Below are 19,076 nucleotides of genomic sequence, written 5' to 3'. Positions count from 1 at the left end.
AAAGATTATTAATTGATTGTTGATCATCTTTCTTTTCCTAAGACCTTCCTACTCAAGCTCCAACAACTCCCACTTATATCAATACTCACCCAATGATTACTAGATAAGAGCTTCACATGAAACCAAAGATGGTGTCTCAAATGACGCTTCTTTCTTTTTGTGTTGAGCCTAGTAAGCTCTTAAAATTCCTCCTTGTTCTTCGTAATGGAAGAGAAAATTGATGGTTTGCATAAAAAAAACACATGGGTTCTTGTTCCATGACCTATCAACACTAATGTGATCAATTCAAAATGGGTTAATATTGTTATTATTATTATTAGTTTTTAACTACATATAAAGAAGATAGGATGATGGACTGATATAGGCAAGGCTTTTAGCGCAATTATTTTCTTAAACACTCTCATACAAGACTTTAATGAAACCTTTAGTCTAGTTTTCAAGCCTTCAACAGTCTTTTTAATCATTGATATTGTTGTGACTTCTCATTGGAATCTTCATCAACTTCATGTAAAAAAATATCTTTCTACATGGACATCTTAGGGAGATAGTCTAAATAGAACAACCTTCGGGCTTTTGAAAGTCATCACTTCCAGATCATGTATGTCTTCTACAAAAATCATTTTTAGGCTTGAACAAGCTCCATAAGCCTTGTTTGATTGACTATTACAATTTCTCTTGTAGTTTTGTTTCATTGTTGTAAGGATGATTCATTTCTCTTAGTGTTTAAAAGTTATCTTACAATTCTGCTCTTTTAAATATCTGTTGCTAATATAATCCTTACTAAATACAATGAGGTATTTATTAATCAACTCATTTGTGAACTAAGAGTTTATTCTAAAAGAACTCGACAAACTATTTTTTTTTAGGAGGAATTTTTTTATTGCAAACAAAATATGTCAAGGATCTTTTAAACTTTGCTAGTGCTCTTATATGGCTGCACAATGGCAACTAAATCTTTCTTCTCTTTTGAAAATGAAAAGACTATGGATGCAATTTAATATTGACGTCTTGTAGGAGCAATTCAATGTCTCACCTTCACATAGCCAAATCTTATCATGTTGTCAAACAAGTGTGCCAACATTTCCAATCTCCTACTTTTCATCACTTAAATGAAGTTGAAGGATTTTACATTACCTTAATAGGTAACTTGGCACATGGCTTACAATATATTGCTCAAAACTCATTCACAATCTAGTTTTTGTGATGTAGATTGGGCTAGTTGTCCAAATATCAAGAGAATTACTACTGGTTATTTTATATTTTTGGGTGCAAATCATATTTCTTGGTCATCAAATAAGCAACCTACTATAGTTCGGTCAAGTGTTGAAGTCAACTATTGATCTATGGGATCTACGATTGTTAAGTTCATTTAGTTATCCTTTTTGCTTCAAGGTATAATTGTCAATCTCACTCAACCTTCGTACCTTCTTTGTGACAATAAGAGTTCTTTACACCTAACTATCAATATCGTGTTCTCAATATCGTGTTCCATTATTTTACAGAACACATTGAGTTGGATACCATTTTGTTTAAGAAAAGGTTGCTATTAGAGGTCTTCTTACTCTTTTTGTTTCATCACATGATCAAATAGCTAAAGTATTCACCAAAGCCATTTCATTTAATTGTTTCCTCAATTTTGATCCAAGTTGAATATTCATTCCATTTCCCTCACTAGCTTAAGTGGGCATGATATGGAAAACATTATTGCAAAAGTTAAAAGCTTTTGAAATGGAATTCTCACCTCCACAAATCACAAAAGTGTAGTCAATGAATCAAAATTAGTGAAAACAAATTTAGGAGGGGAAAAGTGGGTTTTGATTCACTAATATGAAAATATATGAAACAAAAAACTTGAAATTTTTTATATCAGTATTATCTTCATATATTTAAAAATAATTTAAAATACATGCACTTTTTAATGAGTAATCTAATTATTCCCTAAAATACCTCTTTTACTTGTCATATCATTAACATCAATTGAGAATTAGACTCCTTCATGTGAATGTTTCCTTCATTTTATTATTATTATTATTATTGTTATTATTATTATTATTATTATTATTATTATTATTATTTTATTTGAGACTTTTTTTCACTACTTCTAATGTCCATACTCTTCAAATTGTTTCATTTTTGGCATGTGATATTTGTTCCTATAAGGTGTTTGTTTTTGGAGGGAAAAAAAATCTAAAATAAAATAATAATAATAATAATAATAATAATAATAAATCTAAAAGGAAAAGAAATATTTACGTGGAAGAGTTTAGTTGTCGATTGATGTTAATGACATGGTAAGTAAAAGAGACATTTTAGAAAATAATTAAATAACTCATTAAAGAGTGTATGTATTTCAAATTATTTTTAAATAGATGAAGATAATATTGATTTAAAAAATTTGGGGTTCTTTTTTGCATATATTTTCATATTAGTGACTCAAAACCTACTTTTCCCTTAATATTAAGCATCAATGAAGAAAAATGAATTAAACACTTATCAATGTTCAACTCCATCCAGATTTCATATTTAAAAAAAGAAAAACTAAACAACCAAACACAACCTTATATTTGTTAAACCTGTTTGTTGGTCAGCATTAACTCAATAATTTACTCAACATGACCTGCAATGTCTATATCTCTGTGTGCTTTTATGAGCAAGATAAAAGGTATATGCATTGTTAAGTTTGGAAGGAATTTAAAAAATATAATTTTTATAATTAAATTATAGAAGTAGTCATAATACAGCAATTCCGGTTGAAACCTTGTATTGATCTTGAGAATTTTTGTGCTACCTACCTTATTGATTTATTCGGTGCAGGGCTCTTGGTTCCAATAACTTCTCTGGAGCTCTTCCGCCTGAGCTTGGAAATTTAGCCAAACTTCAAGAAATGTAAGCTCTGTCTCGCTCTCTCTCTCACACATCTCTTAAAAATATATTTCACTTTCACTTTCAGGAGGAGATATATATGATTAGAATTTAAATATATGTTGTTTTGTGAGTTCAACAGTTATATTAACAGCTGTGGAGCAGGTGGTGAGATTCCATCAACATTTGCTAACCTCTATAACCTGGAAACCGTGTAAGAAAGTCATGTTACTTTCTGATTTTAAGCTTAATTCCTCTTTTATATATGAATTTTGTGTTTTTCCTATCCAAGTATGAGTAGCCTCTTTCAATTTCAGGTGGGCATCAGACTGTCAATTCACAGGAAAAATACCAAACTTCATAGGGAACTGGACGAAGCTTTGGTCTCTGTAAGCTACATGAAAAATAATTGATTTTAACTTTTAAGGCACTTTTTGCAGATGATATGGCAAAATTTCTTTCTATTCTCTCCAGAGTTGAGCCATATTCTCAAGACAAATATGGCTAGCTAGTAGAGATATTGTTCAGTGATGAGTCTCTCAAATGTTTTTGTAGGAGACTTGAAGGGAACTCCTTCAAAGGCCCAATACCATCCAGTCTTTCTAGCTTGGCCTCACTGCAGACTCTGTCAGTTTTCCTCAATCATTTCAAAATTTTCCTTTTTGATCTCTCTGTTTCTCTCTCTGTGACTAGTTTCTTTGATGTCAATGAGCAATCTTTTAGGCATATAAGCGATATATACGAAGTGAGCTCATCCCTTGATTTCATTAAGGGTTTGAAGAACTTAACCTCATTGTATGAAAATCCTCCATTCCTTATCCACATGATTAGCTGACTTAAGCTGATCCCTAATACATCTTTTTTCCTGTAGAGTTCTAAGGAACACACTGATATCTGGCAGTATTCCATCTTATATTGGAGAATATCAAAGTTTACAAACACTGTAAGTCCTAATGCACATTTAACCCTCAAAATGTCAATTATTAACCAAACTTTGTTTTATTTTATCTATTTAATATACTTTCTTAAATTTACCTTTGTAGGGATTTAAGTTTCAACAACTTAATAGGAGGAATCCCAAGTTCTTTGTTCAAGCTGAATAATCTCACTGCCCTGTAAGAATCAAATAAATCCTTACTGCTTCAGCTGCAAGATTTTGCTTATGCCACTGACTCGGCATTCTCTTCTGTTTGATTTCTCTTCTACTACTCTTTCAATGGTCATCAGGTTTCTTGGAAACAATAGACTAACTGGAACACTTCCTCCACAGAAGAGTGAAAAACTTCAAATTATGTGAGTGCTGTTTTCTAATGCCATTTCACCGTGAGTATGTTCAGGGCATAATATGTACTCCTTTGGACAGATGTTAATATATTGGTTGCAGATGAATACATACGTTCTCTCTCAATTTCCTTTCCTTTTCCCATTTGCGATACAGATTATTATGTTACTTGTCAATAATTAATTGATATTTAACATTGTAACTATGGTAGCAGCTCCTATTCTACAATGGTTCAATTCTAGAATTTGATTACTTTCACCAAATGATCTGGAGACCAAAATGAACTGCTTCTGTTACTGTTGGATGTTGAAACTAGTCCTCATTAATACTGTAGATCCAGCTCCTCAGATATCTTGTCAGCATTTGACCAAGCTTTCTGACTTGTTCTCTTTTGTAGAAGCTATACAACCTTTTTGCAAATATCTTCAATATTCTTGTTTATGCTGCACTTATAGACCTACTAACTTTCTCAATATATTTTTTGCATGCAGAGATTTGTCATACAATGAAATATCAGGGAGTTTTCCTTCTTGGCTAAACTCAGATTTACAATTGTATGTCTCCTGACTCATGATGCATTTTTTTGTTTCGTCTTAATTTTCTAGATATATACTATAACTTGCTCTCTTAATTAGCTAGGTATTGTGTGCTGATGTAGACTCTTATTCCTTAGTTTTATTGCACTGATTTTACTTGAGACAAGAGCATCTTGATCTTCATCAAGCTGTTTTACCTATCAATTTACTGGCTTGCAAAGCTTAAAATTCAATCTCAAATCTTAATCTTAATGAAGAAGGCGTCATCCAGCTATAGTTGATGAAGTGGTGAGCTAAAATCCATGGATTTTACAGTTGATGAAGTGAAATTCACTAGTTGTGAAGGAAAATATGAAGCTCACCGCTACACGTGCCCTCTTCTCTCTCACTGCTCAGCACTTACTGAGTATCATCTTAGTTATTATCTAAATGTGACTAGAAATCATAGCTTGTCGCCCCAGTGTAGTAGTTCACCTCCTCAATAATTGAATGCATTTAACATTATTACATTGTCAATTGTTACAATTGTGCCACCATCTTCTACTGACCAACATATAGAAGGACCTAGCAATCATTGATTGCACTCTGTAGAAAATAAACCTAACTTGCTATACACAACAATTGAAAATCATAATAAGAAGGGAAGATCACTCAAACAAGATCTCGTCTGGGTTGGACAAAGATCATAGGTCCTCCCTTAGGTAAGTTTGATCAATGAAGAATCATTAGCTTATATCTAATAATAATCTGAGAGTTGAGAAAATGTTATGCAATTCATTCAATGATGCCTAGATGTTTATATTAAAGCTATAGTCTATTTATAGTAAGCCTTTGAATACATGCCTAAAGACTAGGAAATTAGTTTACAAAGAATATCACATGGACTAATTCGAATTAAATGTAAACACAATTGAATTAAAATCAAATCAAATCCCTTGAGTTGAGGAACTAGAATGAGAGTCTCTAAAATGCCCTTGCAAAACATTACTCCCATTAGCAATATTGATATTGGTGTGTAAAAACTAGAACGACTGAGATGATAGAGGCTTTGTGAGAGCATTTGCCATGTGATCTTTGTAAGAGATATAGGGCAAGCCAATGGAGCTGCGAGCAACATTGTTTCATACAATATAATAGCTATCAAGATATGATTTTCATTTTGGAATGGAACACCAAGCTTACTAATAGATAAGTAGCACCAATTTTGTCACAATGGATGATGGGTTTTTAAGTTAGAGACACATCAAGTTAACTAAGAAGATTGTGAAGCTAGAAAACTTCACTAGCACATGAGGTTAGGGCTTCATATTCTTCTTTTGTAGAAGACCAAGCAACAGATTTTTGCTTCTTTTGGACACCATGAAAGACCATTGCCACCATGGTAAACAATGTATATAGTTGTCAAGGCGTCATCATCTCAGTTGCCACCCAATTGGAATCTAAGAAAGCAGCAAGGTGAAGACCATGATTTCTTTTGAGAAATTATCCATGTTGGAATGTATGCTTCAAATACCATAGTACACCTTTTATTTCAATCCATTGAGTTTCAATTGGTGAAAGCATGAATTTGGAAAGTTTATTTACTCTATAGGACATGTAAAGGCACATTAGAGTAAGGTTAAGGCACTGGTTACTTGAAAAAACTAAGTAGCATCTGAAAGAGGTCATCCATCATGAAGCGTAAGTGGCAGGGAAGTAGACATGGGTGTTGTGACTTTGTTCACACGTAACAGGTTAGTTTTTTGGAGCAGGTCATGAATATAGTTATGTTAAGTGAGAAGAAGACAAGTGGGTGTAGAGAACACTTGAATACTAAGAAAGTAGTGAAGATCAGTCAAGTCTTTGATAAAAGATTTGGTGTAAGGAGATTTTAGAAAATGGGTAGTGAACCCTCATAGTTTCCTTTGATAATTAGATCATTGATATAAACAAGAAAGTAGACTGTAGCAATAGTAAATCTATAAATAAATAAGGAGACATCATTGCTTGAATTAATAAATTAAAAAGAGAGAAGAAAGCCCTTTAGTTTATTGTACCACTCCTCAATGCCTATTTGAGACCATAAATGGTTGTTGTGAGCTTGCAAACATGTAATGGATAGGTGGAATCCAAAAAACTAGGAGCTTGTTCGATGAAACATTCCTTAGATAAAGTACCATGTAGAAAAGCATTAATTGATGATGTCCAATTAATGAATAGGCCAACCATTAGAGAGTGAAATATTGAGAATAAGCCATCCTATGATGGGCTTGACAAATGGACTAAATGTGTTGTGATACTTTAATCCTAGATATTGATGAAATCCTTTTTCCATTAGTAGGGCCTTGTACTAGTAAATGGATCCATCGAGATTTCATTTGATACAGAAGACCCACTTACAACCAACAACATTCTGAGTGGGACTTGAAGCGACTAGCTCCCAAGGGTCATTGTGAAAGAGAGAATTGAGTTCTTTTGCCATTACTTGACACCAATAAGGGGAGTTGAGGGCTAGAGTTGCATAAGTAGGTTCATTAGATTCCAAAATAAGGGGTTCAGGAGCAGTGAGAGTTTTAGGTTTGAAAATTGTTACTTTTAGGTTTGGTTACCATGCCATGGCTTGGTGAAAGAGGTGGTGGATAGGTGCAATGGGAAGGTCTTGGATTGGATATGGTCTTAGTAGGTATGGTAGGTTTAGAGATGGAAGAATGAGCAACATGGTATTACCTTGTTTGGGAGTTAGAGGAGCAAAGGATGGTAATAGTAGCAATGTCACTGAGCATGGAAAGAAAGAGACTGGATATTCATGGGACATGGCTGAGGTGCCTGCCACACATGGGATGAGAAAGATGGTTGAGATAAGAGCAATAAGAGAAGAAATGAGAGATACATATTGAGGAGAGGAAAGAGACTTGGGAAAAAGATTAGATATAGGAAAGGTTATTTCTACAAGTTGGGCATGATAGGATGTAAGGTTATGATTTTTGTTCAAGTTTGTTTGATGTGTATGGCTTCAGCCATGAAAAGCATAAGCAATAAAAAACCTTTTAATTTCCCATAACTTAGATGTACTTTGGAACAACCTTTGAAATTGTGAGGAGCTATGAAGAATCAGAAGACAATTAATTAGATAATGCCATTTGAAATGCATAGATCCAATAATGAGAAGGAAAAGAGCCATTGTAAAATAAGGTGAGACCAATTTCAATAATATATTGGTGATGTTGATTGGCAAATTATTGTGTTAAGGAATGTGAGAGGCAACGTTTTAAGCTGTTAAATACCAAGTGAACTAGAAAAAGAATATTTAAGTGTAGTGTATTCTCTTTCACCATTAGAATATAAGTAGAAATAATAAACATTTTGAAATAGGTTTCAACGATGGATTTGAATTGATGAAAAGTCAAATGTACATCTGATTTAAGATCCAGTGGGTACAACCAAACACAATGGGTACAACCAAACATATTTTGTAAGATGATCAACAAAAATAACATAATAACTAAACCTATGGACTAAATCGATAAGAAAGGGTCCTCAGACATACATATAAATAAGATCAAGAGGAATAGGCTTGGAAGACTACTGACCAAATGGTACATGATGGCCCTTACTACATAGGCAAGATTGACATATATAGCTTTGATACGATGTCAAAAGTGGAAGACTGAGGGGAATCACAAACCTATTGCTGAGGAAGTCCTGAGTATTTTTTTCTAGCATGATTATTATATAAGAATGGGATAAGTGTAATCTGATTAGTTGTCACATTACAAATATAGAAAGTTTAAAATAAAAAATAAGATATGGAAAAGTCATCTAAAAATATATAGCCCCATGTGAACTATTGCAAATAAAACAACCCACTACTTTGGTTTCTTGTCCCGTGGTGGACTTCTCTACCACCTAGGCTGGAGTCGCCTTAACCTTGTTTCTCTTTCTGCCTCCATTCTTCTTAGAGTTTTTGGATTTCCCTTCTTCGCTTTGTCTCTACTGTTGTCCTTTCTCTTTGTGACTTGTAGAAGATGAAGCATCCAATCAATAATCAACTAGGCAATCTTTTGCCTCCATGGATGTAGGTAGGTTCTATAGCTCGGGAATGAATTCGAACAGCTTATCAACTTCTAACATGTCCTTGATATTGAGGATTAAAGAGCTAAACTCTTTGACATAGTCCTTAATAGTTCCTATCTGTTTTAGCCTTTTAAGGGACTCCCAAGCCATCCAAGCCATATTAGAGTGAAGGAATTGACCCTTCAACTCCTTTTTAAGTGTCTCCCATGTGTGAATCCTTGGCCTTCCTGATTCAGCATCATCGTTTGATCTTGTATGCTACCATAGCTTCACATCTCCAGAGAGATACATGGTGGTGAGGGTCACTTGCTCTTTCGAAGGAATATGGAAATATCAAAATACTACTCCATGTCCCGAGGAAAGTTCTCTGAATCCTTAGCATTTTACACCCCGTTAAAGGGTTCGAGTTCAAGAACTCGCACCTTAGGTAGGGTTGGTTCTGAAGCAATAGGTGCTCTTTGAACAACAACTCACTTCAAAATCATAATCTCCACTTTAAGAGACTCAATCTTGCCCTTGAACCCTTCAATTTTGTTGTTAGGGTCATCATTTGTTCCTCTAACAACTTATTTCAGTTCTTAAGCATATCCCGTTGAACACTAAGTTCATTGAAGGCATTAGCCGTTCTTACCAATACAGTGGTGTCTCTATCAAGAGATTTTCCCACGTATGCCTCCGGGTGTGCAATCTATTTATGAATTGCCTCCATGGCACTACTCCTTGCATCATCAAGCTCTGATACCAACTATCATAGTGTAAAAACTCTCCTATAATTTTTTGAGTTTGTGAAATGCTTAGACACCCCTCTAAGCTAGCCTTCTAATACCCACATGAGATTAAATCAAGGAACCAGCACAAGCACACATCAAATTATAAGGCACCAACCCCAACTTGTATTTTATTGCTTCATTGAATAAGAATACAAGACAGATTAGCAAGATTCCCACAATAGCGTTGGTGAGTTCACGCTCTCTCAAGATCTCCCTTTCTAAAGCCCTTTGATTGTGTGTATGTGTGAATGTACATGTTCGAGGAGGCTCTCTCATCCCCTTTTATAAAGTGGCTACCACCCACCCTTTGTTAGACTAGGACTCCTTATCCTAGATCAACTAGGACTCTTCCTCATATGTTGTGTCACCAACCACTCTCATTTGGACTTTGAGTAGGATTAGAAATCTCGTTCATCAAGAATCTCTCTCATGCTATTGCCCATGCAGATATACATAGCTCGTGCACCTTCCAAGTTCCCCTTTGGTTCACACATCTGAGTCAAAGCTATGTCGAGGCTTCTATCCATCTCTATGCCTATGCCCTATGTCATTGCACTCATGGGTTGCATTGAATCCTGGTTCCTTGCCCATGATTGCGTGCTTTAGCAAGAGTCTCTACCACCCCTTGCTTGTAAATCAAGCCCACACTCCTTCATGTTGCTGCTATGGCACTATGCCATGTTCCTTCTTTTTCTTGGTGCACAACAACGATTGATTGCATTGAGCCCATGAATCTTCGTGCATGAGGCATTATGCCCTCATGTGTCACATCTCACATCATGTCTCGACTCGGCTTCGTTGTTGCTGCATCTCCATGCCACATCCAAGCAACAGATCATGGCATTGTGCCCTTGTGCCACTATTGGGAGGGGAGTCTACATCACGCCTGTGCCATTGTGGTCACTGGTTGTACACCACCATATGTCGTAGAGCCCATGTGTAGGTTCCAACAAGTCTTGCCCTGTGTGCCTTGCTTGTGTCGAAGGCCTTGCATCGAGGCCCCTTGGTGTGGTCACGCCCAGACCACAATGCCTCACCTTGAGTCAGCTACCCCTCTCCCCACCTTAAAGATCATTTTAAGTCGTTTTGGAAATTTTCGGAGGAGTCATCATCCGTGTTCAAGGAGGAATAATGGATTTATTTAATAATTCCCCAAAATCCATAATTTTCCCAAAAAGCCTCCTGTTGCTATGCGTGCATCCTAAGTGGGCACTCAACCAGTTGTGCTCACAACCTATTGTGTTCGCGCCCCGTGCACACGGTCTATTCATGTGCTCCATGTGTGTGGCCTGTGCATTCAGCTCCTTGTACCCGCCCAAGTGTTGAAACGCTTTTGTCTATTTGATGCCACAAACACTCCACCATCTGAAACGAGTACTGACAAACCCACCCACACCTAAAGAAGTCGATGCCCTTGTTGACATAAGCTACCTTCAATTCCTTGGACAGCCATATGATGTTCCTGACTCCTCTCTAAACTAGAACTTCCATGCCAAGCAAAGCCTTCCATCTAGTTGGAGTTTCCCCTCTAGTACTCCTGTGCAACCAGCACCATCTCATCTAGCTGGTCATGGTGCCTTTCATTAGTGGACTCCTGCACCCCTTGTGGAATTGCATTAGGAATTCCCTTATCACAATCGGACTTGCTTCCCATCAATGTGGCAGCCTTTCATATCTAATTACTTTTGATTTGTCTTAATAAATTGTAATGCTCTTGCCAATATGAATATGAAATTTCTTATTTTACCCTGTGGAACTTATATATAACCTGTAAGTAGAACACATTATGATTTGAAGCACAATCAAATCATGTTCCTATCTATGGCTCTAACTAGTATCTCTAATTAATTCTTTTTGCTTCAATATATGTTATGGAAGATTCACTAGGTGCTGATTGACTACTAATGTACATTATGCAGGAATTTAGTAGCCAACAACTTCACATTTGATAGCTCAAACAGCAGGTGAGTTGTTTAATCTTTAATGTTTTTCAAAAAGGGAAGTTCAGAGAAACAGCAAATATGAGAAGCAATGTAGGCGTGCAATATAGTTTCCAAAGTTGAACACGGACTTTAATTTTCAAGGTAGATGAACAGCATTCATTATTTTTTGCTTGCAGTATTTTGGAAGGATTGAATTGTCTTCAGAGAGACTTCCCATGCAATAAGGGCACTCCACAATGTAAGTGATTTTTACTGAACTATATTTCTTTATTTAATGTGACGGGCTACCTAGAAAGAAGGCAACACTACAAAAGTCAACTTAGGTTGATTAATATGGATTTTCAAGCATCATTATTCTTTCTAATAGTGATACTGCTAGACCGACAAGAGTGGGAGACTGGGCAGGGATGGCATTTTCCTCCAGCACCAGCATAATGAACTTTTTCAGGATAATGAGACAATCATTTTCAGTTTGCCTTTCTAAGGGATTGCCTCATTGAGTGAACTTGCTTTGGTAATCTAAAACATGATCTTGGTACTTTAACATGCAAATCTCAGGTCAAAATTTTAATAAAAAATCCATACTGTTGGTGTACAAATTTGATAAGAAACTGTAAGGAGAGAGTTGAGGCACGTTACTGAGTAACAGAATTTCTTTCCTTCGCTGATATCTGCACTCAACAAACCTATGAACTGCTGTGTGCTGGGCCTATGAGAAAACCCAACTCCATTGTTAGTGTTAAAAGTTACAACTTCTAAGAGATCTGCTTTTTCGTTTTAAAGTAAAATCAATTCCTATTTTACAGATACTAACTTCTCGGTCAAGTGTGGTGGACCAGAGTTGAGAACCTCAGATGGAACAGTCTTTGAGGCTGATAACTCAATTACTATTGGCACCACTTCAGCATTGTATTTTGTAAGCAGAATGGAGAGATGGGCAGTTAGCAATGTGGGCTTATATAATGACAGATCTGAATATAATACGTCATCTGTAGAGAAGGCCTTGTCACAAGTGAAAGGCACTAAAAACCCCAAACTTTTCGAGACTTCAAGGATATCGCCGGGTTCACTTAGATACTATGGCCTAGGCCTGGTAAATGGACCTTACACTGTAAGCTTGTTATTTGCAGAAACAACTTTTAAAGATCCGAGTACACAAACATGGCAGAGTCGAGGAAGGCGTGTTTTTGATATTTATATTCAGGCAAGAACTATATTTAACACCATTAACTGTAACCTTTTAGAACTTTCCACAGATGCAAAGAGGAAGATCTGTTTCAATCCTTCTTGATTGCCTCTGTAGGGGATGCTTGAATATAAGGACTTTGACATATCAAGAGAGGCAGGTGGGGTTGAGAAAGCACTAGAGAAAAAATTCAAAGCTACTGTGTCAGAGAACTATCTTGAAATCCATCTGTTTTGGGCTGGTAAAGGGACCTGCTGTATTCCTGTCCAAGGTTACTATGGACCATCCATTTCGGCCCTTACGGTTGTACCAGGTAATGCACTTGAATGATGGTTCATCATTTTCATTTAATGTAAAAACTTTTCTGAATGATGCTCCTGTTTTCTTATCATGGCTGACAACTGGGTACCGTTATTTGGTTAAGATTTAACAAGAATTCCACCAAAGAAGCACAAGACCGGGTTGATTATTGGTTTTGCAGCCGCTGCTGGGATCGTAAGCTTTATGCTTGTATTGGCAGCTTGTTATATGAAAAGGAAAGGTCTACATGCCAACGAGGATATAGGTATAATATAGCCCGTTTGAAAATATATGGGAATTTTTTTTTATTATTATTATTATCTGGTGTTTGGCACAAATATATGCTTCAAATGGAAAATGAAAGCTCTGAGTTGTGCTGGGAGCACTAAGAACTATAGGTATTTTGTTAATGTCAAATATGTTGTTGAATGCCATCTCAAGTTACTAATTTGGTGAAAAACATTTATCCAAAATGAGTGTAGGTATTTGGGTGAGGCATTTATATGAGGATCATTTTGAGAAAGAACAAAGAGTACTATTAAGACAATTTTTCTGGAGAGTAGCTATTATTGGCCTTGGCCATAATGTATCAAAGACAATATAGCCTTGATCTCTGGAAGTAGTAGGAAAGATGGAAGCTTAAATTGAGGGGAGCCACAATGTAGATAGTTAGAATGTCTCAAAATCTTCCTTTCGTTTAGTTTATATAAATGTTATTGGAATCACTTTTATTTAAAGTTTCTTGAAACTCAAAACTTACCTTGAGCTTTTTTTCCTGCGGGGATAGAATTGTTTATATATACAAGATCTGTTAACAAACCAGAAATTACTTTTAAAATTTCTATACATATTCTAATGCTTTAAGAGCGAACTGCAGAAATAACTTGACAACATAAGTTGAAGACATGAAAAAGACAAAGGAAACACCTATATATATATATATATATATATATATATATAGATATAAGTGTTTGTTTCATTTCTTAAACGTATGGAAACATGAGTTTGTTCATGTGGCTTGAGCTTAGATGTAGATGTTAGAAGTGAGACTCCAAATGTCTACTATTCAATTAAGATGTAGATGTTAGAACATAGAAGTGAGACTTGAATTGTCTACTACTCTTCCTAATTTAAGGTATGGATATAAGTTTGTTTCATTGCTTAAAAGTATGGAAAATGAGTTTGTTCATGGCTTGAGTTCAAATGCAGATGTTGAAAGTGAGACTTCAAGCGTCTACTATTCAATTAAGATGTAGATATTAGAACATAGAAGTGAGACTTGAATTGTCTACTTTTTGTAATTTAAGGTATGGATGACAGTAACTATTAGGACTATGGACCTAGCATATAGTAAGTTGACAATTTTGTTCTAATATTTTCTGGCATAGGAACCATTTAGATAATGACTTACTCTCCTTTAAGATTCAAGGTTGTTGCTCGCTCAATCGAATAGACACATGTACGCCTAAATTGGTAAGTGTCTTTGGCAAGTTGTGGTTTTAATAAGGTTTATGAGGATTGGTTAAGTTTTAATTTAAATCGAATTAAATTGTGGTTTTGTAAAACTACCAAAGCACTCAAGTGTTGGACCTAGCACTCGAGCACCCAAGGTGCTCAAGTAGTGTAAGGCCACTCGAGTGGCTATTCCAGAATCTACCATTCAGGTAGATTTCCCCTTTTTGGAAAATTCTAAGTATGGTCTTCTAGGGCTTTGGGTCCGATATATACCTTGTTATACCTCAAGTTGGGGATCACTCAAAAATTGTTCCACCCTAACTTGTCATATCATTCCAAATTCCCTCAAAGATCCAATACTTGAATTTTGGGTTGTTAAAAGACTTACATCCCTTCAATTGGGTTAAGGACAATTCATCGGAGTAATTGGAGATGGCAACGTCATAGATATGGATCAAGTTGTAAGTTCTGGAAAGTAAGTCTGAGGGGTAAGCTATTAGGTAATTATGTGTGACTTGATATTATATAGTAGGCTTCAGATTTGAGGTTTTAGTCCTATGGTTTTTTATATCCACAATTAGTGTAGGGGTTTTCCATATAAGAAATTATGTCCCCTATGTGATTGTTTCTTGCATTGATTATTCATATTGTCTCATAGGCTTAAGTTATTTTTAAAATGGGTTAAATTAATCTCATAATTGGTTGTTTGGGTAAAGGTATTAATTAGTTTTTAAAATTTTTTAAAATACACTTGTTCACCCCCTAAGTTTTTCCTTACTAGACTTCGTTTTTTTCATTAACCATGTTTTAAATTTATATCTAAGTTTCATCCATGGAAGTAATCGTGGTTTGAATTTGTATTTGGGTGTGGATATTAAGAGTGAGGTTTAAATTCTTTGTGTTTATAAGTGTTCATACGATTCTCAATTGAATCTTTATCTTATCCGGTCCATTAAGGTAGGCACGGTTTTCCACATTTCTCTTATGTAATTTGTGTTACATATTCATTGTCCATGGTTAGTGCATGGTATGAAAACATACATACTTGTCCAAAATGAAGGTAAAATGGCTTTGCTTTATTACACTCAGGATGACAGTACTTACCAAATAACTTGGCAAGAAGAGAACAACCTTATTATTATTATCTTTGGAAAATCCTTTGATAACGTTTTGTCTATCATACTAGAAAAGTATGACAAAGAAAATATTTTGCTGTATTTATCATGTTGGAAAACAAATGTTACCAATAATTTTGTATGAATTTTGTAGAGCTTCTTGAGATAGGCCCCAAGCTGAACACCTTCAGCGATGCTGAGCTGCGAACTGCTACAGAAGACTTCAGTCCTGCAAATAAGCTGGGGCAGGGTGGATTTGGAACCGTTTACAAGGTAATCTGCTATACACTCAAATAATGCATGACAATAGCTTTTGTTAGTGAGATAATTGCTTAAGCAAGCCAATTTGAGCATTTGACCAAACAAAGAAAATTTTTCATATTATTGAATTGTTGTTTTTTCATAGGGCACTCTACTTGATGGGAGGGCTGTAGCTGTGAAGCAACTTTCAATAGCGTCTTATCAAGCAAAAAGTCAATTTATTACAGAAATTGCTACCATATCTGCAGTTCAACATCGAAACCTTGTGAAACTGTATGGATTCTGCATCAAGGGGAGTAGACGGCTCCTGGTTTATGAATATCTTGAAAACAAGAGCCTTGATCATGTTCTCTTTGGTAAGGAAAATTGCTATACTATTTCTTGCACTATTTAATTTTCTGTGTATTCATGAGAAGCCTCAAATTAAAACTGATTCGTTTCTGCTGCGTACATGGCTGATGAAAAATTTTCGGACAACAAATAAATAGATTTGAGGATCATTTTTTGTTGGTTTCCTTTGCAACAAAAATAGAGGATACAGAAAGCGTAAACATAACTCTACATTACCTTATTTTAGCTTGCATAATTCACCAATTTACCAATATTATGAAAGCTATCAAGTTGTCTGATAATTGTCATGCTATTCAAGATCTGTCTGAAGTACATATGATTATTAAGTGCTCACTTCATATGTTTTCAATACATGTTCTTCAGAAAATCTTAAAGTATTCTTTGCTGCAAATGAATTTGGTGTCCGAGATTTTCCCTCATCTTTGTAATGACTCATTTTAGGCTTTCTGATCAGCTAGGGAGTATTGCTTGCAGGAAAATGTGGTCTGGTTCTTGATTGGCCAACCCGCTTCGGTATATGCTTGGGAACAGCAAGAGGACTTGCTTATCTTCATGAGGAATCAAATCCAAGAATCATACACCGGGATGTGAAGTCTAGTAATATTTTGCTTGATGCAGAACTCTGTCCCAAGATATCAGATTTTGGATTAGCAAAGCTGTACGATGACAAGAAAACACACATCAGCACCCAAATTGCAGGAACCATGTAAGCAAGCTCCTTGGACCATTTCTACAAATTCTACTTGTTAATTTAGCATTATATTATTCTCCATAATAATAAATGAAACGATGCAAATATATACAATATCTTTTGTCTCTCAACAGAAATGAAACTATGTCGATCTTGTATTAGGATCTGAATACAATAGTAAATGGTACTTCTTGTTGTACTTATCGAGAATGCACCACATGTATACACCTTAATTTTTCTTCTGTCCCATGGCTTTATATTCTAGTGTCATTTACTAATACAGTTATACTTTGTTTTCATTTGTTTGTATCCTCATCCATTAACTTAAATTTCATTGCATATATTAGAAGGTTGAGATGAGGGATTCGAAAGGTAACGATTTGGTTATATATATATATATATCTATTTTGAGGATGATTTATTTCATTTCTCTATCTATTATCAAATTGAGGGTCATGCACCAGAAAATAAAAAGAAATCAAATTCTGATATATGATGGTATGAAATTTGAATTCCTTCCCCCTTTTTGGTAAATCTAATGTATATAAGACTTAAAGGGGTCATTATTGAATTCCTAATTTAGTGGTTCTACAAACTATCATCTAACTGATCTCAACTATACAATTAAGCCATTGTTATTTTACCTTCCAGTGGCTATCTAGCACCAGAGTATGCAATGCTTGGGCACCTGACAGAGAAAGCTGATGTCTTCAGCTTTGGTGTCGTCGCTCTAGAGATCCTTAGTGGGAGGCCAAACACAGACAAGAGCTTGGATGCCAAAAAGATCTATCTTCTTGAATGGGTATATAAAAAATGGTGTTTCATTTTCCCTTTTTCATGACCTTTCCAAAACAGCATCGCTAAATAACGTATTCTTTCTGTGGTGATCTCTATACTGTTTTCAGGCATGGACATTACATGAAAATAACCAAAGTTTGGATTTGGTTGATCCGATGTTAACAGCATTGGATGAAAATGAAGTCAGTCGAGTGGTAAGAGTGGCTCTCTTGTGCACCCAGGGATCACCAATGTTGCGGCCAACCATGTCCCGTGTTGTTGCAATGCTTTCCGGAGACATTGAAGTAAGTACAGTTACATCAAAACCCAGTTATTTAACAGATTGCGATTTCAAAGATAAGACAAGCACCTTTTTGAGTGAAGATACTCAAACATCTGTGGCATCCACAAGCAGTCCAATAGATTGGGATTTCAAAGAGATAGATAGGAGTTTTTGCAGTCAAGATAAATATCTGTTGCATCTGCCAGTGACCTAATGCCTTCTGTAAATCCCACAGTATCCATGCACCATGGCACTACGGGAAAAGGTTGGTGATGAACTTCTGTCACTGCTTCTGGTCATATTGTTATCAGGAGCCTGTTAATATATCATAGGGAGGAATTTTTTGTACTTCTGAAGACTGCTAGACTTTAAATTTCAGCTAGTCATATGTATGGGTGTATCAATGTCCTATCAGATTGGTAGACCACATATTAACTTCTGCTACAAACACAAGTAGATTTTGGAAAAGATTACAAAAGCATCTGATGATTATGGTCATGAAAAGGTTATGCTCCATATAGAAAGTGGTCTAGTAGTATGGAATGACGAGTTCAACAAACTCCATATAGATTAGGGTTGGGTTGGATGGGATTCTATGTCCTTGTGTATCTGTCAAAAATGAAGGACTCGTTTTGTTTTTTTCCCTTGGAGCTTTGTCCCAGAGGAGCATCAATGATTAATGGGCTTAAGTTGAAACTCAAATGAATAGAAGTATCACTATCAAGTAATTGAGATAAACTTCAAGTGCGTTTGATAGTAATTTTAGAAAACGTTTATAAACTTTTTAACACTTGAATGATAATTTTTTTTTCTAAGTTTTAGAAAGATAAAAAACACTTACTAAAATCACTAACAAACGGGCTCTTTATCACTCTCAATTGATCTAATTGTGAGCACAATTAAAATTACTCCTTCTATCAAGTATGTGAGAAGACTCTCTCTCTCTGTGACAATCTAAAAGAACACACTTGTAAAAAAAATGGTTCTCTTTTGAAGTTTTTTTCCTTTTTTCTCTACGGAAACAAAAGTCAAGAACTATGGAAATAGAGTGGAAATAGAGTGGTTCTCATATCATTCCTAACTTGAGGCAAGAAAATTGGTTAATGAAATAACCAATGGAGATTCTTGGGCATCTCAAAAGGTAACCTGAAAGCTTTATTTTACGTTAAAGTATAATAGAAGGGATTCGATAATAAGTTCCTACTATTTGA

The 19,076-nt window shown here is 35.4% G+C and overlaps 1 protein-coding gene across 1 annotated transcript in view; it reads left to right on the top strand.

Moving 5' to 3' along the window:
- LOC100261601 (probable LRR receptor-like serine/threonine-protein kinase At1g56140) overlaps positions 1 to 18,505 on the top strand; it is an 81,487-nt gene extending 62,982 nt beyond the window's left edge. Inside the window, exons 6-24 of the mRNA XM_019217935.2 lie at positions 2,815 to 2,886; positions 3,005 to 3,076; positions 3,180 to 3,251; positions 3,418 to 3,489; positions 3,586 to 3,657; positions 3,734 to 3,805; positions 3,906 to 3,977; positions 4,090 to 4,155; positions 4,636 to 4,698; positions 11,423 to 11,467; positions 11,623 to 11,684; positions 12,253 to 12,650; positions 12,750 to 12,945; positions 13,057 to 13,197; positions 15,657 to 15,775; positions 15,909 to 16,119; positions 16,589 to 16,820; positions 17,457 to 17,607; positions 17,711 to 18,505. Coding sequence (XP_019073480.1) covers positions 2,815 to 2,886; positions 3,005 to 3,076; positions 3,180 to 3,251; positions 3,418 to 3,489; positions 3,586 to 3,657; positions 3,734 to 3,805; positions 3,906 to 3,977; positions 4,090 to 4,155; positions 4,636 to 4,698; positions 11,423 to 11,467; positions 11,623 to 11,684; positions 12,253 to 12,650; positions 12,750 to 12,945; positions 13,057 to 13,197; positions 15,657 to 15,775; positions 15,909 to 16,119; positions 16,589 to 16,820; positions 17,457 to 17,607; positions 17,711 to 18,079 — 2,557 coding nt within the window. The 3' untranslated portion in view covers positions 18,080 to 18,505. The remainder of the gene's footprint in view (positions 1 to 2,814; positions 2,887 to 3,004; positions 3,077 to 3,179; positions 3,252 to 3,417; positions 3,490 to 3,585; positions 3,658 to 3,733; positions 3,806 to 3,905; positions 3,978 to 4,089; positions 4,156 to 4,635; positions 4,699 to 11,422; positions 11,468 to 11,622; positions 11,685 to 12,252; positions 12,651 to 12,749; positions 12,946 to 13,056; positions 13,198 to 15,656; positions 15,776 to 15,908; positions 16,120 to 16,588; positions 16,821 to 17,456; positions 17,608 to 17,710) is intronic.
- Positions 18,506 to 19,076: the final 571 nt, after the last annotated feature.

The sequence above is a fragment of the Vitis vinifera genome, chromosome 10, assembly GCF_030704535.1.
Source record: "Vitis vinifera cultivar Pinot Noir 40024 chromosome 10, ASM3070453v1".
In the NCBI taxonomy this organism is placed as follows: Eukaryota; Viridiplantae; Streptophyta; class Magnoliopsida; order Vitales; family Vitaceae; genus Vitis; species Vitis vinifera.
The sequence above is the reverse complement of the archived record's forward strand: the minus strand, read 5'-3'. Positions and strand labels throughout refer to the sequence as shown.